At 50.3% G+C, this 16965-nt stretch overlaps 2 protein-coding genes across 3 annotated transcripts in view; both read right to left on the reverse strand.

Annotated features, from left to right (window-relative positions):
• Positions 1–352: 352 nt before the first annotated feature.
• ANKRD2 (ankyrin repeat domain 2) lies at positions 353–10960 on the reverse strand. 2 transcript variants are annotated; one of them, XM_012803548.1, is made up of 9 exons: positions 10769–10960; positions 5928–6029; positions 5458–5616; positions 5252–5359; positions 3011–3109; positions 2557–2655; positions 1566–1664; positions 1276–1374; positions 353–502 (listed from the first exon to the last, which is right to left on the reverse strand). In XM_012803548.1, exons 1-9 carry the CDS (start codon positions 10943–10945, stop codon positions 353–355), a joined length of 1092 nt encoding a protein of 363 aa, XP_012659002.1. In that variant the 5' UTR covers positions 10946–10960. The 2 variants fall into 2 exon arrangements, with proteins under 2 accessions (XP_012659002.1, XP_023367430.1); XM_023511662.1 differs by lacking the exon at positions 1566–1664 and having other exon boundaries at positions 10769–10945.
• Positions 10961–12389: 1429 nt separating this feature from the next.
• The window catches only part of UBTD1 (ubiquitin domain containing 1), a 62195-nt gene continuing 57619 nt past the window's right edge, over positions 12390–16965 (reverse strand). Inside the window, exons 2-3 of the mRNA XM_003787295.2 lie at positions 15806–16033; positions 12390–13475 (exon numbers count right to left, since the gene is read on the reverse strand). Coding sequence (XP_003787343.1) covers positions 13090–13475; positions 15806–16033 — 614 coding nt within the window. The 3' untranslated portion in view covers positions 12390–13089. The remainder of the gene's footprint in view (positions 13476–15805; positions 16034–16965) is intronic.

Here is a 16965-nt window from a genome sequence, read left to right on the forward strand (position 1 = left end):
GTCTGGCCCTGGAGGTTTAGGAAGGGGAGGAAAAACAGGGTGGGAGGGGAGAAGTGAGATGAAGAGACCATGGGTGGAAAGTGGCTGGGCTGGCTCAGAGGAGCCAAAGAGCTCCAAGTTTCCCTTTCCCCAAATCCACCCTTTCTCTCAGTCTTCATTCTTAAATATTTTGGACACAAGTGGACATAAACATCGCATGTAGCAAAACAACTTTTTTATTACGGTAGTCAGCACAGCCTCCCGGATTGCTCAGAGGAATGGCTGGGTCCTCAGTTGGCTCTGGGGGCCATTCTTAAAACGCTCCAGCTGCACACGCAAGGTGCCAGAGACTTGGGTGGTCTGCAGCAGGCATTCATTGGACTGGCATAGGCTGGGGGGTCTCTCGTCCACTCTCAGGATGCCCCTCTAGTCCATTCTGCTGTGCCTCTGGCTCAGGATGTTCCAGGGCGTGCCGGGTGTCAGCCTGCCACAGCTGCACCAAGTCCGTGGGTGTCTTTCCTGCCTGGGGGAACCAAGAGTAGATAGCTCTGTTCTCTGTCTAGAAGTCCATACCAGAAGGTTCCCTTATGTACATCAGAGGTTCTTAATTGGGGCAGCTAGCCATGTTTGGAGACATTTGTTACAACTGGGGTTTCATACATTGGTATCTACTGGGTAGAGGCCAAGAATGCTGCTCACACTTCCTATAGTGCACAGGATAGTCCCCCACAGCAAAGGATTATCCAGTCCAAAATGTCAGTAACACTGAAGCTGAAAACTTTTTTACACCCTCTCCAGATCTTTCTGCCTTTCCCCTTACCTTCTTAGCCTTTCTTGAGCTAGAGGGACTCTCCCAGCCCCCTCTCTGTGACTGTTCTGGGACCCCAAAGAAGAGCTCAGACTAAGGGACACAGGTCCTAAGACAACTCAAGGACCACCAGGAACCAACATGGTGTGCTAGTGGTAGTCGTGTGAACCAAGAGCTCAGGTTCCTTCCAGCCCTGGGCCTCTGTGATTTGGGCCCTGGTGAGCCTGCATGTGAAGACCTCAAGCCTATTTAGGGGCCTTTGGGAAGTCCTCGTGCTGTCATTTCTCTGCACTTGCATTCTGGACACAGACACCCAGAGTGAGAGTTGAGAAAGCGGGTACTTGGAATGGTGTTTGGAGGGAGACAACTTCATGTCCTATGGTGATGGACCAGAGCCAGTGATATGTGTCCCTGGGCTGTGGCTAGGATAGACCCTTCTTGAATGAGAGATCACACTTATTACTGAATCAAGGAAGGAATGAACTTACCAGGTTCTTGCTCATCATGTCAGCTCCATGCAAGAGCAGCAGTTTGATGATTTTGTAGCGGTTGAGCCTCACAGCATCATGCAGGGCACTGTCCCCTTCCTAGAGCCAGTGTGGCACTCAGAGTGGCCCTTGTGGGCAGTGAGCAGGGCTGGGTGATGGGAAGTGGGCTAGAGACCCTGATCAGGAGCCACAGTCCTGAGGGCCCCAAAGGGAAAGAAACTACCAGTGGGAGCCTGCAGGCTGCCCACTGACCCGTGGTGGGGCCAAGCAGCGGGTAGGGTGGCACTCACTCTGTCTCTGGCATTGATGTCCAGGCCCAAGGATAGAAAGTGCTCCACAATCTCCACGTGCCCTGTCCGGACCGCCACATGCAGGGGCGTGCTCAGCAGCTGGGTGGAGAGTAAACAGAAACTACTACTTCAAGGGTCCTGGACCATGGAAGCCCTGTGATAGAAGGCTTTCCTAACTCCAGCTTAATCCCTCTTCCATGTCCTAGTGCTGAGGCCTGAGCTCTGGATGGGCAGGGAATGGTACCGTTTCCCACCATCCTATCCAATGTTCTAACTCTAAAGCCTCAAATGCTGACTCCTCTGGGAAGCCCTGAGGAGGCTCTTATGATTCCCCTCTTAACCAGCCGTGAGCAACTGTTCACTCCTCCACCCTTCTTTTAGTAACAGATATCATTTATTGAGAGATGACTATGTGATGGGCATGGCGAAGCTCATCAATACATTAGCCTTATGTTTCATATTAATTACAATTCAATCATGAATTGTAATAAATAATTTATTTACATACATTTTCCCACCTGGATATACACAAGAACTCCACAAAACATTTTACAAGTGAGGAACAGAGGCTCGGAGGCTAAGTCACTTGTTCATGGGTACGCGGGAAGGAATGGATGAAGTATGGTGCATGAATAAATAAATAATAAGTAAATGAATGGATGGATAAATGATGAGTGGATAAATGGATAGATGTATGGATAGACTGAAGATGATAAAGGATTGCATGGAAGAACAAATCCTGCATCTGAGTGGCACCTAAGCCCCCAAGATGGTGGCCCTCTATCCTCCCCCTTCTCTGTTCTTTCTGCTCCCACCCCCAGATCATGGTCTCTCAAGGGCCTATAGTGACATCCCTACTCTGCGGCCACCCAGAAACCAAGCCAGCTCACTACTTTCCTGCCTCTTGGGCTTTCCTGCCCTCTGCCTTGGCCCCCGCCCTCTCACCCACAGTCATCCCAGTGTCTGCTGCATGTGAGCATTGTTGCCTCACCTTATCCCTCACGTTGGTGTCTGCTCCTCGGCTTTGCAGGAGTTTCACCACCTCCAAGTGGCCCCCACGGCAGGCCCAGTGCATAGCTGTGCAGTCCAGCTAGAAGGGAAGGATGGGGCCTCATTGTGAAGCTACAGGGAAGAAAGTGCCTGGGGGAAAGGACCCTAGCCTAGAGGGCAGAGGGGATACCCAGGAGAAAGATGCAGGGAATGAGCAGCGGCACTCCTATGCTGGGCGATGGACTGAGTAGAGAGGGAGAACACTCAGGGTCCACCTAGTCCAAGCTAGATTTATAGAGGAGGCTCAGGGAGGTAATGGGGCTGGCCCAAGGTCAGTCTGTTTGTGTTTCAAGTTGGTACATGTTGGCAGAGAGAGGGAGGGGTCTCTTGGTGCTGGACCCATCTCCTGCCACTCACTCAGCACCTGTCCTCTTACCCAACACCTGTCATCTTACCCGATCCTGAAAGTCCACAGTGGCCCCACTCTCCAGAAGCTTCTCAAGGATCTCCATGTGGCCCTCTAGGGAGGCTCGGTGCAGTGCTGTCCGGTGGAACTGTCCCCAGAGACACTGTCAGAGTCTTGCCTCTGGCCCCAGGCCTGAGCCCATCTCCACCCAAGCTGTGGCCCTGGCCTTACCCAAGCTTGAGCCTGACCTCTGTGCTAAGTCCCATGTCTTCTGGCAAAACACCAGCTCCTTTATGCTCTATCCAGAATAGCCTTAGGGCCCTTGACCCTAAGTGACTTTCTCACTGTACCCTAAGCACATCAAGCCATGCCTTCTTTGCATAGGCTGTTCTCTCTGCCAGGCATGACTATTTTGCCGTCATTCCATGTGAGTGCTAAAATCTGCTATTCCTTCAAGACGCAGCTCAAGTACCATAATTTTCTTGAAACCTCTAGGCCAGAGCTGCCCTGGAAACCCACATGACCTCTGACTATGAGAGTTCCAGGGCAGATCAAGTCTTGCTGGACTCTATTTCCCCTGAGTGCCTAGCACAGGGCCAGGATGGACACAGTACACTGACTCATGATTCAAGGAAGGAATAAATTTCCCCCCTTCACAGTGTAGCCCACTTTCTGCTTTGGACTTTGAAACACTAGGGCAATAGTAAATATCTTTCCATATTCTAACAATTTGGGTAAGCATCAATCTTCCCACAACTCTCAATCTTGCTTTTTTCTTTTCTTTTCTTTTCCCTCTCTTTTTTTACTCCTAGTACCTCACATAGTGGTCAGAAGTAGGAGGTGCTTGGATAGACCAAGAAGATTAAGACCCTGGAGTCTAAAGAACAGAAAGGCCATGTGATCCTTCCAAAGTCTACCATAATGCAGACTGAAGGTGGGAAACCATTCACAGGTGAAGTCCCAGGATATGAGAGCCAGGGAGCACCCTATGAAGTGTGAGACAGTTTCAAGAAAGACAAAAAGAAGTATGGTAAGTGGTAGAAAAATTCTGAGGCTCGGCGCCTGTGGCTCAAGTGGCTAAGGCGCCAGCCACATACACCCAAGGTGGTGGGTTTGAATCCAGCCCGGGCCCACCAAACAATAATGACGGCTACAACTAAAAAATAGCCGGGCATTGTGGCTGACGCCTGTGGTCCCACCTACTCGGGAGGCTGAGGCAAGAGACTTGCTTGAGCCCAGGAGTTGGAGGTTTCTGTGAGCTGTGATGCCATGGCACTCTACCCAGGGGGACAGCTGGAGACTCTGCCTCAAAAAAAAAAAAAAGAAAAGAAAAGAAAAGAAAAAATTTGAAAGTAGTAGCAATGGTTGTACAACATTGTGAATGCTGTTAATGCCACTGAATCGTATTTCATGTTATAGTTTACCATAGTAAAGTAATAAAAATAATTTTACAAGGGTATTAAATGATATTATAGCATAGGAAACAAAAATATCATATCCTATGTATATAATACATAGGACATATCCTATGTATAAGCACGTAAACTATGTGCTTTTTAGTTTTTCATTTATTCAGTAAATAGTTATTGAGTCGCTAATATTCTATTTGGTTACCATAACACATTGTGAGGAGGAACAGAGAAAACTGAGGCATGGAGAGGGGACTGGCAAAGCCACAGGTCCCACGACTAGTGAGTGGTAGAGATGGGATTTCTTTTTTTTTTTTTTTGAGACAGAGCCTCAAGCTGTCCCCCTGGGCAGAGTGCCATGGCATTACAGCTCACAGCAACCTCCAACTCCTGGGCTCAAGCGAGTCTCCTGCCTCCGCCTCCCAAGTAGCTGGGACCACAGGCGCCCGCCACAACGCCCGGCTATTTTTTGGTTGCAGCCATCATCGTTGTTTGGCGGGTCCGGGCTGGGGATTCGAACCCGACAGCTTAGGTGTACGTGGCTGGCGCCTTAGCCGGGTGAGCTATAGGCGCCGAGCCGAGATGGGATTTCTTTGAACCCAAATGTCCTGGTCCTGTCCTCATTTAATTTGATACTATTCCACTTTCTCCCCTAAATACATGTGTAATAATTGTTACTCATGTTTGAGTTGGAAAAGGGTCTAAGAAGGATTTAGGAAAATTCCTGGGTGGGAAAGGGGGCATCCTTCTGTGCACCCTACCTACCCACCCAGAGAACACCCATGTCTCTTCTTAAGTAGGCCTACAGTGGGCTGAGCAGGATCGAGGGAGTGGGGGTGGCAGCTCTGAAAGGGTGCAGGTGCAGGGGTGAAAGGTATCACCTCATCACAGGTGTCAGCTGAACCCCCGTCAGCCAGAAACTTCTCAATGACCTTCAACTTCCCCTCCACAGCAGCTTTCAGGAATGTCTCTTCATCCACAGGACCAGTCTGCAGTATGTGAATCCAGTCATGAAGGGCCACCCCCAGTGTATTGAGGCCTCCCTGGCTCCCCCTGCCCACATGGGGGTCATCCCCAGGACCCTTACGATCTCCTCGGGCTCTGGAGGTGGCTCCTGAGAGGCGGCCAGGGCATCCCGCTTCTTCTGCTTGCGCTTTTTCCGCAACTCAATGAGGTTCTGGATCCCACCCACATCAATGATCTCCCGCCGCAGGTCCAGGGATGTCTTGCGCACACGTTCTTGGCCCTGAGTGGGGGATGGCCCATGAACCTGCATGCTGCACCCAGATTTAGTGTGCTTGGGAGACCCTGAGCTAAGCTGGAGGTGGGGGGTGAGCAGGGAGACCTTGTCAAGAGAGAAGGAACCAAGGCTTATATGGGGAGGGGAGTGCGGGGGATATCCAGTTTAGCAGGTCTAGGTGGGGCAGAGATTCTGCAATGCCAATAAGCTCCCATGGCAAGTGAGCTGCTGGCCTCCAGACCTTGAGGAGGAAGAGAAGCCAGTCCATAGCACCTCGCAAGTACCCTCAGTAAAGACATTGGGTCTCTCATACTTACTTTAACATTTTGCAACGCTGGACTCTGGGCCCCATGGTGCTTCTCATCCTCCAGCACCAGCAAGTTCATGGGCAGCTTCTGGTGGACATCTCCTTGGAGTTTCTGGTGAGTCAAGGAGAGCACCTTTTCTAGTACCTGGGATGGCAGGTAGCCTCTCCCTTGCTCTCTCCAAGGACATCCCACAAGGACCTCCTGGGTGGTCTCAGAGCCTTTCTATCTGGTCCTGGACTGCCATAGGCAAGAGCAGGGTTCCTGGGGTGGCCCCTAAAAGGGGCAAGTTCCACACTTACCCATCCCAGCTCAAACACCTGCCTGCTGACTAGCAGAAGTCTGGGTAAAACAAGATTAAAGACCAACAGAGTGAATTTTTCAGGAAATCAAGTACATTCACTTTTTTGAGCACTACATGATTTTTATCTTATTTTTGGCATTAAAAATTCTCTTTGGCTGGGCAGGAGGCTGAGGCAGAAGGATCTCTTGAGCCTAAGAATTCAAGACTATCTGGAGTAAAAAGCCAGACCCTGTCTCTAAAAAATATTTAAAAATTAAAAATTCACTTTGATGTAATAATTGTGAAAAGAGATTGTTATTTGTAAAATGGTCTTACCTGTCAATATAAAATTTGGCAACTCTATGACAGACACCAAATTTTTTTCTTTCAGATTTTGTGATCTATGAAATCTAGAGCTTGGAAATTATTGCTTTGAGGGAAACTGAGGGATGGGAGCAGCAGCTCCTCAGCTTTCAGGCTGAAGTGACCTCTGTCAGCCTTCTCACCGTGATAACTCCCTTTAAGCTGTCCTCTGTTTTCCTGGACTATTTCTTCAGACTCTGTGAGGAGCTGTTGCTGGCATCTCTGCAGCACCCCCTGCACAGCTCATATGGCCATGAGTCCAGGGACATGTACCCAGGTGGGAGGGTGCTGAGTCGAGGTGGTAGCTATGGAGGAAGAGCCACACTTACAGAGTGCTGTGTCAGCACCTGGCTCATTCCTCCCTGTGGTTCAGTGTTAGCCTTTTTACAGAGGTTTTGAGGGCTAATTTCCCATGCCTTCATTCAGAAGGTCCTGTTGTCCACTGCTTTCTCCCTTTCCTGTTGAGCTGATATGGTTTGGGGTCTCCACAGTGCTGGCCTCATCTGAAATACTGCATCTTCTTCCAGGGACAAGGGATGACTTGGGGCTGCAGCTACTGCTGCATGTGGGACTCTGGCTGGGCTCCTCATGGAACATCCAGAGGGCAGACTTGTGTCTTAACATCTTGGTGTCCCTAGCTCCTATGACAGGCCCTAGCATACAGTAGGTGCTCAGAGAATGTTTGGTGAATGGATGGATGGATGGATGAATGATGGCAAGCAGGCTCAACATCTCTGCCCACCCCACTAAGTTCTCAGTGATGACCTAACCCAGTAAGCTGCCCACACAGAGCTACAGCCCCTGAGCTGACCTCCGGGGCCTCCTCATTCTACTCTAGGGAGGGCGCACAGGCCAGTCTTTCCTCAGTGACTCCTGCTAGGCTGGGGCCTGGTAAAAACAATTGGGGACTTTCTTTTTTTTGGCTGGGTCTGGGTTTGAAGACACCACCTCCAGCGTATGGGGCCAGCGCCCTACTCCTTGAGCCACAGGTGCTGCCCTCTTTTTTTTTTTTTGAAACAGTTTTACTCTGTTGCCCCAGGCTAGTGTGCCATGGCATCATAGCTCACAGCAACCTCAAATTCCTAGACTCAAGTGATCCTTCTTGCATTAGCCTCCAAAGTAGCTGGGACTACAGTTGCCCCCTACAAAAGGCCAGTTAGTGTTTCTATTTTTAGTAGAGATGGGGTCTTGCTCTTGCTCAGGCTAGTGTCAAACTTACAAGTTAAACCAATCCATCTGCCTAGGACTCTGAGAGTGCTAGGATTACAGGCTTGAGCCATCATGCCTGGCTAACTGGGGACTCTTTATTCTCACCCATGTCTTCCTCAGACCCTGTGTCCCCGTACTTCAGACTTGTCTGTGGAATGGCATACTCAGTGAGTGTTCAATAGTAATTTGTTGAAGCTAGCTGCAGTGGCTCATGCCTGTAATCCTAGCATTCTGGGAGGCCAAGGCACGTTGTTAGCCTGAGCTCACCAGTTTGAGACCAGCCTGAGCCAAAGCAAGACCTTGTTTCTAAATATGGTCAGGGCTTGGCACCTGTAGCTCAAACGGCTAAGGTGCCAGCCACATACACCAGAGTTGGCGGGTTTGAATCCAGCCTGGGCCTGCCAAACAACAATGACAGCTACAACCAAAAAATAGCCAGGCATTGCAGCAGGCGCCTGTAGTCCGAGCCAATTGGGAGGCAAGAGAATCGCTTAAGCCCAAGAGTTGGAGGTTGTTGTGAGCTGTGATGCCACAGCACTCTACCCAGGGCGACAGCTTGAGGCTGTCTCAAAAAAAAATTTAAAAAAAAATAGTCAGGCATTGTGGCAGGGATTACTTGAGCCCAAGAATTTGAAGTTGCTGTGAAGTTGCTGTGAGGAAAGACTGGCCTGTGCGCCCTCCCTAGAGTAGAATGAGGAGGCCCTGGAGGTCAGCTCAGGGGCTGTAGCTCTGTGTGGGCAGCTTACTGGGTTAGGTCATCACTGAGAACTTAGTGGGGTGGGCAGAGATGTTGAGCCTGCTTGCCATCATTCATCCATCCATCCATCCATTACCAAGGGTGACAAAGTAAGACTCTGTCTCCAAAAAAAAAAAAAAAGAAAAGAAAAAATTTGTTGAATTAGATGCCAGTTCATGAAACAAAACAAAACTCCCACTTTACTTCATAGATTGTTGTGCAGAATAAATGAGAGCATGCCTGTAAAAAGGTCGCACAGGGCCCAGCATGTAGCAGGCACACAGTAGGTACCCCATGTCCTGACAGCCCTGTAGCTATATTTGTTGGATGAATGAATGGATGAGGACTGCTCTGTGTCCCCTTGCTGAAGTCCCTGTGTCTAGTGATAGCATTCCAGAAATGGCACTGCAGAATGACTCACCTGCCTGCCACTGGCCTGCCATGTATACATGCCTGTGCGGGAGTAAGATGAAGGATTCCCAGAGTTCCAGGCGTGTCCCAGCCAAGACGCACTAGGCTTAGCCCAAGCTCCTCCTTGACCACCTGATCTCTTCTTCCCTTGGAGTCCTGACCCTGTCCTCTTCCTTACCCCTCAGTCACACTACCTTTATTGAATGGGATCTACCTCCATTCCTGTTAGGGTGAGCGGTACCCCTCTAACAAGTTCTTCTCAGTGCCATCAGAGCTGCCTTCCAAAAGTAAGTCAGATGACACTACTCTCCCTCACTCAACATTTAGTGGCTCCCCACTGCCCATAGAATAAATCTCTTGTACATGGCCCTCTCTGGTCTGTCCTCTTTTCCAGCCTTAGCCCTTGCTACAGGGCTTTCTGTTTTTTTTTTTTGAGACAGAGTCTCACTTTATCACCCTCAGTAGAGTGCCGTGGCATCACAGCTCATAGCAATCTCCAGCTCTTGGGCTTAGGTGATTCTCTTGCCTCAGCCTCCTGAGTAGCTGGGACTTATAGGTGCCCGCCACAACAGCTGACTATTTTTTGTTGCAGTTTGACTGGGGCCAGGTTTGAACCTGCCACCCTCAGTATATGGGACTGGTACCTTACTCACTGAGCCACAGGCGCTGCCCAGCTACAGGGCCTTCTCATAATCATTACACTCTCACTCATGAAAACTTTAGCTCCCATCATTTCCTTAGCCCGAAGTATCTCCCCCTGGACTCCACTTCTCACCTTCGGAGGCCCAGCTCAAATATCTTCCTAGCCAGAGTCAGGATGATTCACCCACTCTTTCTGCTCCTTCACTTCTGATTCACACCTCTATTCAGCCGTTTCTTTCTTCTGCCCTGTTTCTTTTTTTTTTTGAGACAGAGCCTCAAGCTATCCCCCTGGGCAGAGTGCCATAGCACCACAGCTCACAGCAACCTCCAACTCCTGGGCTCAAGCGAGTCTCCTGCCTCAGCCTCCCAAGTAGCTGGGACCACAGGTGCCTGCCACAATGCCTGGCTATTTTTTTTGGTTGCAGCCGTCATTGTTGTTTGGTGGCCCAGGCTGGATTCAAACCCACCACCTTAGGTGTATGTGGCTGGCGCCTTAGCCACTTGAGCCACAGGTGCCGAGCCTGCCCTGTTTCTTAGTAGACTTATAACTGACAAAGGTGGCTAAAATGAATGCTGAGTTGGTAAAAAGAAAGCAGGATCTGGACCTTATTCGTCCTACATTCCCCATAGCACTGGGCTTTTAGTAAAATGGACACTAGATCAAATACTAGTTTCAACAAAATGAAGAGTAGGGCAAGCCAGCAGCCCCCGACCTATTTCCTTATCCCAGAGTAATACAAATGCACAGAGTGCCATGCTTCAGAGGCCTTCCCAAACATTGTGTGCAGTCCCAGGAAAATCCACACTTCCTTCCCCAGAATCCCTTTCTTGCTCCATTTTCAGTCTTTATTCTTCCTCAAGGACCAAACATTGGAATTTTTCCTGCTGTAGCCTTCCCCCCAGCAGCTGGGGTATCTCAGAGCTGCACACATCCCTGACAGTCTCAGGCGGGGCCCCAGCTGTCTGCTTTGTACAGTCCCCTTTTTTCCCAAAGCCAAGGTGGGTGAGCAGAGTCTCAGGAAGCCTAGCTTGGCTCCCCACCCCTGGCTCCCACCAACAGCAACCCCCCTCCCCTGCCCCGGAACACCCTGGGGTGAGAATGGGGCCAGCTGCGCCTTTGGGGATACCAGGCCCTGTCTCCATCAAAATGTGGCAACCAAGCTCTCCCTCTCTTGGCAGCAGAGGATCCCCCCCACCCTCCTACCGCACCTTGCTTTCCTCCTGCGCCAGCCGCTCCTCTATCAGTGCTGTGGCTCTCTGTACTGCCTCGGAACTCTCCATGGTGCCATCCATGTCCATGACAGTCTCTGCAGGCCACAGGGCCTCGGGGGCTTTATAGGCCAGAGCACCTCCACCCACCACTGCCCAACTGGGCGCCTTTGCCATGACTCACTGGCCCAATTCTCCACCTGCCTCCCCTACCTATCACCTTCACCTCAGACAGCCCCAGGGAGCAGAAGGACCCAAGGCCAGAGATCAGGGCCTGTTGCCCCCCAACACCTGGCCTATTAGAGCTGGAAGGCACGGCACCCCAAGAGCTATGGAAGAAGCCTGTCCAGACACGGTCCTGAGAGCTTAGGCCTTGCTGGACCTTAGGGCAGCTGGGCTGCACAAAGGATCCACGGGCTACGTGCCCCAGTTAGGATGGCACTGCCATCTGCTGGATGCCTGGAAACCCTGCTCAACCAGCATCAGCAAGAGGGCCTGAAAATCACACGTGGGGGCCTGACAAGCCTGCACCCTAGGTTGTCCTGCAAATAGGCCCTGCTGGCTGCAAGAAGGGGCAGAGTCTGCTTGTCTAGGCCAGAGTACCAGGGCAGCTGCAAGAGTAAGGACAGCTGCTTCCCTCTTTGATGGTGGCTCCCCTTGGCCTTTGCTTTTCTGGGGTCCCACAGTGCCCCCTAGCGAAGCATCACCACATCACATTTGGCTGTGGGGCTTCATGGCCCAATTTATCCTTGTCTCCTCCCTCAAGTGCCTCAGGGTGTCTTCTGCAGGGCTCACAGGGTCTTCAAGAGAAGGATCTTGGGAAGCCAGAGTGCAGCATGGAGACCAGCTACTCTGCATCACCCTTCCCACTGTAATTTCCTGTCAGGCCGACAGTGCAGGCTGCTTTGACTGGGGCCAGCCATGCTGAGAAGGAAAAATGCTCTCAATTAGAAGAAAAAGCGGATCCTATACTCACTTAGTTCCACACCTGGAACTTGCAGGCTTGGGCCCAGGTTTAGCCTGCCAGTGAGCCGCAGCCGCCCCAGCTTTCTGCTGTAAGAGGCTCATGTGCCTGCCTTTAGCCAAACAACCTTATCTAAGAGTTCCATGAGGAAGCTCAAGGAACCAGTTCCTTTTATTCTCCGGTTCCCTTGCCAGTGAGCCAACACAAAGATCTGACACATGTCATAATCTAAATCTGTCAGAGATTTTGGTTTAACATCCCGATGGGCATGCTGTCTCCAGGACTTCCTGCACACCTCTGTCACAAAGGCCATGCCCCTTCTACTGCACAGGTCTCCATCCCAAGGCTGCCTTCACACTGAGCACTTTCACATCTGTTTTCCTGTTTAATTTACCCAGCAACCCAGGGCAAGTGGCTTCAGCTTCACTTTAAAGCTAAGTGGGTTCATAGGGTAAGTGGCTTTTCTGAGGACCCATGAGAACACAAGAGGAGTTGGGATCAGGACCCAGAAGACTCAAAGTCCAAGGTTCATTCTGCATGTAAACCCTGCTGCGCCCAGAGCAGCTGGGGAGGCTGGGCATCCACCTGTTCCCACACCAGAACAGGCCTGGGGTGCCACAGAGCCACAGAGGAGTTCAGTAAAATGCCAGGCAAGAGAGGAGCAAAAGGCTTTATTGATAAATATGCAGATATGTCTGTACACAGAGAGTGGCTGTGGGGGCCATAACCAGGCTGCAGACACTCACCACCTGGGTTATAGCCAGGATATGGCCCTGTGCAGACCCCTGCTGCAACAGCCCAGCTGTCCACCACATGCTTCATCTCTGCCAATTGTGCTGGAGGCAGGGAGAGGCAGAGGCCCGCCTCAGGCTCCCTGAGCCCTGGGGCTCACTGGTGGTTCCCTCCTCTCCAGGGAACTGGCACTGTGCCCAGAGCAGAGCCAGGGGTGGGGACAGAGGAAGAAGACAGCAGCTGCTTCAGACCCTGAGCAGAAAACCGGAGTGAGCACAGCCGGCAGCACCAGATGACAGATCTGGGCTCCAGGGGCCTCCAGGCTGGCCTTCATGGCTTAAACCTGCTTCAAGAGAGACAGGGTAGAGGCCCTGGTTCACCTTTTCTCTGATGAGGCTGCAAGGCCTGTATATGATAGCCTGCTCCCTGGAGGTTGGACACTGGTGGCCCACAAAGCCCTGGGAGGCAGGGTCCCTTCATGGCTCACCCAGCAGCCACATAATGGGGAGGTGCCCCTGTAGGAAATAACAGCACTCGAAGGCAGCAGCAGGGCAGGGGGCCTAGTGCTCCAGAGGGGGCCGTGTAGCCCCATAGGAGCCTCCCTTCCCAGTGGTCTGTGGGCTCATCAGTCCTGGGGTGGTGGGGGCTGGTTGATGATGACCTGGATGACAAAATCTTTCTGGATCTTGGTCTCCTGGAGTCGTGTGCGGTCTGTGAGCAGTTTCCCAGAGAAGAACCATCGCTGCCAGGACGGCTCAATGCCCTCCTGGGCATGCAGCTGCCTCTTGAGCTGCCCCACTGTGTCAGGCAGGCTGGCACTGAGCCTCACGTCCTTGCCTGTGGACAGGCGCACCTTCAGGGGAAACTCATGGCGCACGCTGGGGGTGGGCTCGGGGGGCTCCAGGCTCTCCTCCTCGGTATGCTCTAGCAGCAGGTTCACGGGTGGTGACAGGCAGTAGATGGGCAGCTGGTAGCGATTCCCCAGCTCATCATAGCATTCACAGAGGGTGCCTGTGGGAGAGGAGAGGGTTGTCAGAGTTGGCTCAGGGATTCACTGTCATGGACTTAATGTCCCCTAAATTTCTAAATTGAAATTCTAACCTCCCAATATGACTGTATTTGGAGAAGGGGTCTATATGGAAGTAATTAAAAGTTAAGTGAGCTCATAAAGGCTGTGATCTGGTATAATTAACAGTGTAAGACAGATTCTTCTTTTTTTTTTTTTTTTGAGATAAAGTCTCACTATGTCGCCCTGGGTAGAGTGCCATGGTGTCATAGCTCACAGCAACCTCAAACTCTTGAGCTTAAGCGATTCTCTTGCCTCAGCCTCCAAGTAGCTGGGAACACAGGCAGTTGTGGTTGTTTAGCAGGCCTGGGCTAGGTTCGAACCTGCAAACCCTGGTGTATGTGGCCAACGCCATAACCACTGTGCTATGGGCACAGAGCAAGAAACAGATTCTTGCTGTGTTGTTCAGACTAGTCTCAAACTCTTGGGCTCAAGCAATCTTTCCAGCTCAGCCACCCAAGCAACTGCAACTATAGGTACACACCACTGTGCCTGGCTTATAGTCCTTGTAAGAGACACCAGAGCACCATCTCACTTTATCTCTGCCCCCTCCCCTCCATAAGAGGACACAGTAAGAGGACACAGTAAGAAGCCAGCAAGAGAGTCCTCACCCAAAACCAAATTGCTTAGCAACTTGATCCTGGATTTCCCAGCCTCTAGAATGTGAGAAATAAATGTCCATTGTTTAAGCCACCCAGTGTGTGCTATTTTGTTATAGCAGCCTGAGCAGACTAATACAACTGCCACAGCCACCTCATAGTCAGGTCTCCCAGGGATAGACTTATGGCCAGAGGAGCACAAGTCTGCAGTCAGGAAGAACTGGGTTGGCATCTTGCCTCTACCAGGTACTAGTTCATTCAACTCTAGCACATTACTTAACTTTTCATTTGTACATGTGTGCCAGCCACTATGCTTATAAGGATGAATGAGGCAGCATAGGCCCTGTTCTTTGTGGGCCTCAGTTTCCTTACTGGTACAATGTAATTCCTGTAGATATGTTTACTGTCTTTTGAGCACCTATCAAGTACTGGGACTGGACTAAATGATATTATGTGTATCCTGTTGAACCACAAATAATTTCCTCGGCTCGGCGCCTGTGGCTCAAATGGCTAAGGCACCAGCCACATACACTTGAGCTGGCAGGTTCAAATCCAGCCTGGGCCCACCAAACAATGATGGCTGCAACCAAAAAATAAAAGCGGTTCAGGGGGGCGGACACCTGTAATCCCAGCTACTTGGGAGGTGGAGGCAGGAGACTCACTTGAGCCCAGGAGTTGGAGGTTGCTGTGAGCTGTGATGCCATGGCACTCTACCCAGGGGGGATAGCTTGAGGGTCTGTCTCAAAAAAAAAAAATAATAATTTCCTCCCCTTCACAGCTCTAAGACTCTAAATTGAAGAAGCTCTTTGGCGCCCATAGCATAGTGGTTACAGCGCCAGCCACATACATCAAGGGTGGCAGGTTTGAACCCGGCACCAGCTGAAGCACTACAAAAAAATAGTCTGGGGTTGTGGTGGGCACCTGTAGTTCCAGCTACTTAGGAGGCTGGGACAAGAGAATTGCTTAAGCCCAAGAGTTTGAGGTTGCTGTGAGCTGTGACACCATAGCACTCTACTGAGGGTGACACAGTGAGACTCTGTCTGAAAAAAAAAAAAAAAAGAAGCTCTTTGCTCAAGGTAATACAGCTAGGAAAGGGAAACACTCGAAGTTAACACCCAAGTCCATGACTCTAGAGTTCCACCGTTAGCATTTGTTTTACCTCGCCCCATAAGGCTATGAACTTAAATGAGATAATGCAGTGGAGGCATCTAGTTCAGTGCTCAACATTGAATACAGGGTTGGTGTCTTGGATGTTCTTTGGACTCCAAAGTGCCCCGAGCAAGTCTAAAGCTTGCATTGATCACACTGCTTTGCAGGTTTATGGTGTCTTTCTGTCCTCTCATTAGGCAAATAGGAACCACGTCTTGTTTTCCTCTGTGTCTCCATTTCTGGCTCATGCTCAGAGAGGGTTGCTTAAGAGTAAGTGAATACCATGACCCCTTGGGCGGTGCCTGTGGCTCAAATGAGTAGGGCACCGGCCCCATATACCAGAGGTGGCAGGTTCAAACCTGGCCCCAGCCAAAAACTGCAAAAAAAAAAAAATACCATGACCTCCCCCACCCCCAACTTAGATAGACTCTCCTTACACGTGGCTGGCCACTAGCTCTCCTGCACCCTAAACTGTGCTGACAACTCCCTAGCCACAGCAATGCTAAAGCCTTCCCTTGCCCACTCACCATGAGGCAGGGTGATGCTGGCTCCATCCAGGATGGCCTGGGCCAGCTCGTGGTCGTTGGCCTCGGCAGCATAGGCAGCAGCCTTGAGTGCATCCCAGATCTCCTTGCGGCCCTCGAAGGCAGGTGCTGTGTCCCAGAATTCATCTCGTTTGCTCCGCAGCTGCCCGTCCGTCATGGGGTAGTCGCTTTTCCACTTGAGCCGCTCCTTCTTCAGAGGCTCATTGCGGCCTGGACAGGACAGAGGGAGAGGCTCAGCATCTCTGAAGCCACTCAAGCTGTGGTCTACTCGCTCTGTCATCTCCCTGGGCCAGCCCATGGCATCCTGCTACACTGGCTCCTAAGTCTGTAGGTCTCTGGGGCTCTTCTCAGTAGCAGAGAAGAGTCAGGAAACTCCATATACTAAACTAGGGGCATAAAGTAATTATGTTGGTAAAGCATATGCTGCTTTTGCTCCTGCTGTTCAGTTATAATTTTACTTTCTCTTTGATTATAAAGCAGTACATATTCAGTACTTAAAAATCGGGAAAGAATATATATGTGTAAAAATAGTTACTGCCACCATCTATGGAGCTGACTTTTGCCAGATCACAGTGTAGACACGTGGGACTTATTATTCCTTTGATCCTCAAAACCACTCAACAGATAGAGAAACCAACTCAGATAGTCTGTCGTTTGTCTAAAGCCACAGAGGCATCAACTTAGTACAAGACTGTCTGATGCCAAGGCTACCTCTGGCCACTGTCTGTACCATGCTGCCATTGGGAGGAAAAAAATCACTCAGCATTTCACCATTCCCAAGTAACCACTGTTAACACTTAAATCTATTTCCTTTTGGCTTCCTTTCTCTGATTTTTCTCCATATAGTTGAGTTCATGTTATGAAGGCTATTTCCTTATATTTCCTGTTCCAGAAAGAACTCAAGATATTTATAGGCCAATGTACAACTTTCTGTTTATTTCACTTACACAAATATTACTGTCAACTTCCCAAATGATTAAAAATTATCAACTATTTAAGTCTTATTACTAATGTCCCACCATTTAGTCATTAAAAAAATTTTCTTTTAATATCATCATTAATCAGCCTAAAAATCCTGCAGCATCTGAAAAAAAAAAAAAAAAGCAATTCTGTCAAATATCATTTTTTTTTTTTTTTTTTGA

This window comes from Otolemur garnettii, unplaced genomic scaffold, assembly GCF_000181295.1.
Source record: "Otolemur garnettii isolate 467f Iridium unplaced genomic scaffold, OtoGar3 scaffold00021, whole genome shotgun sequence".
Classification (NCBI taxonomy): domain Eukaryota; kingdom Metazoa; phylum Chordata; class Mammalia; order Primates; family Galagidae; genus Otolemur; species Otolemur garnettii.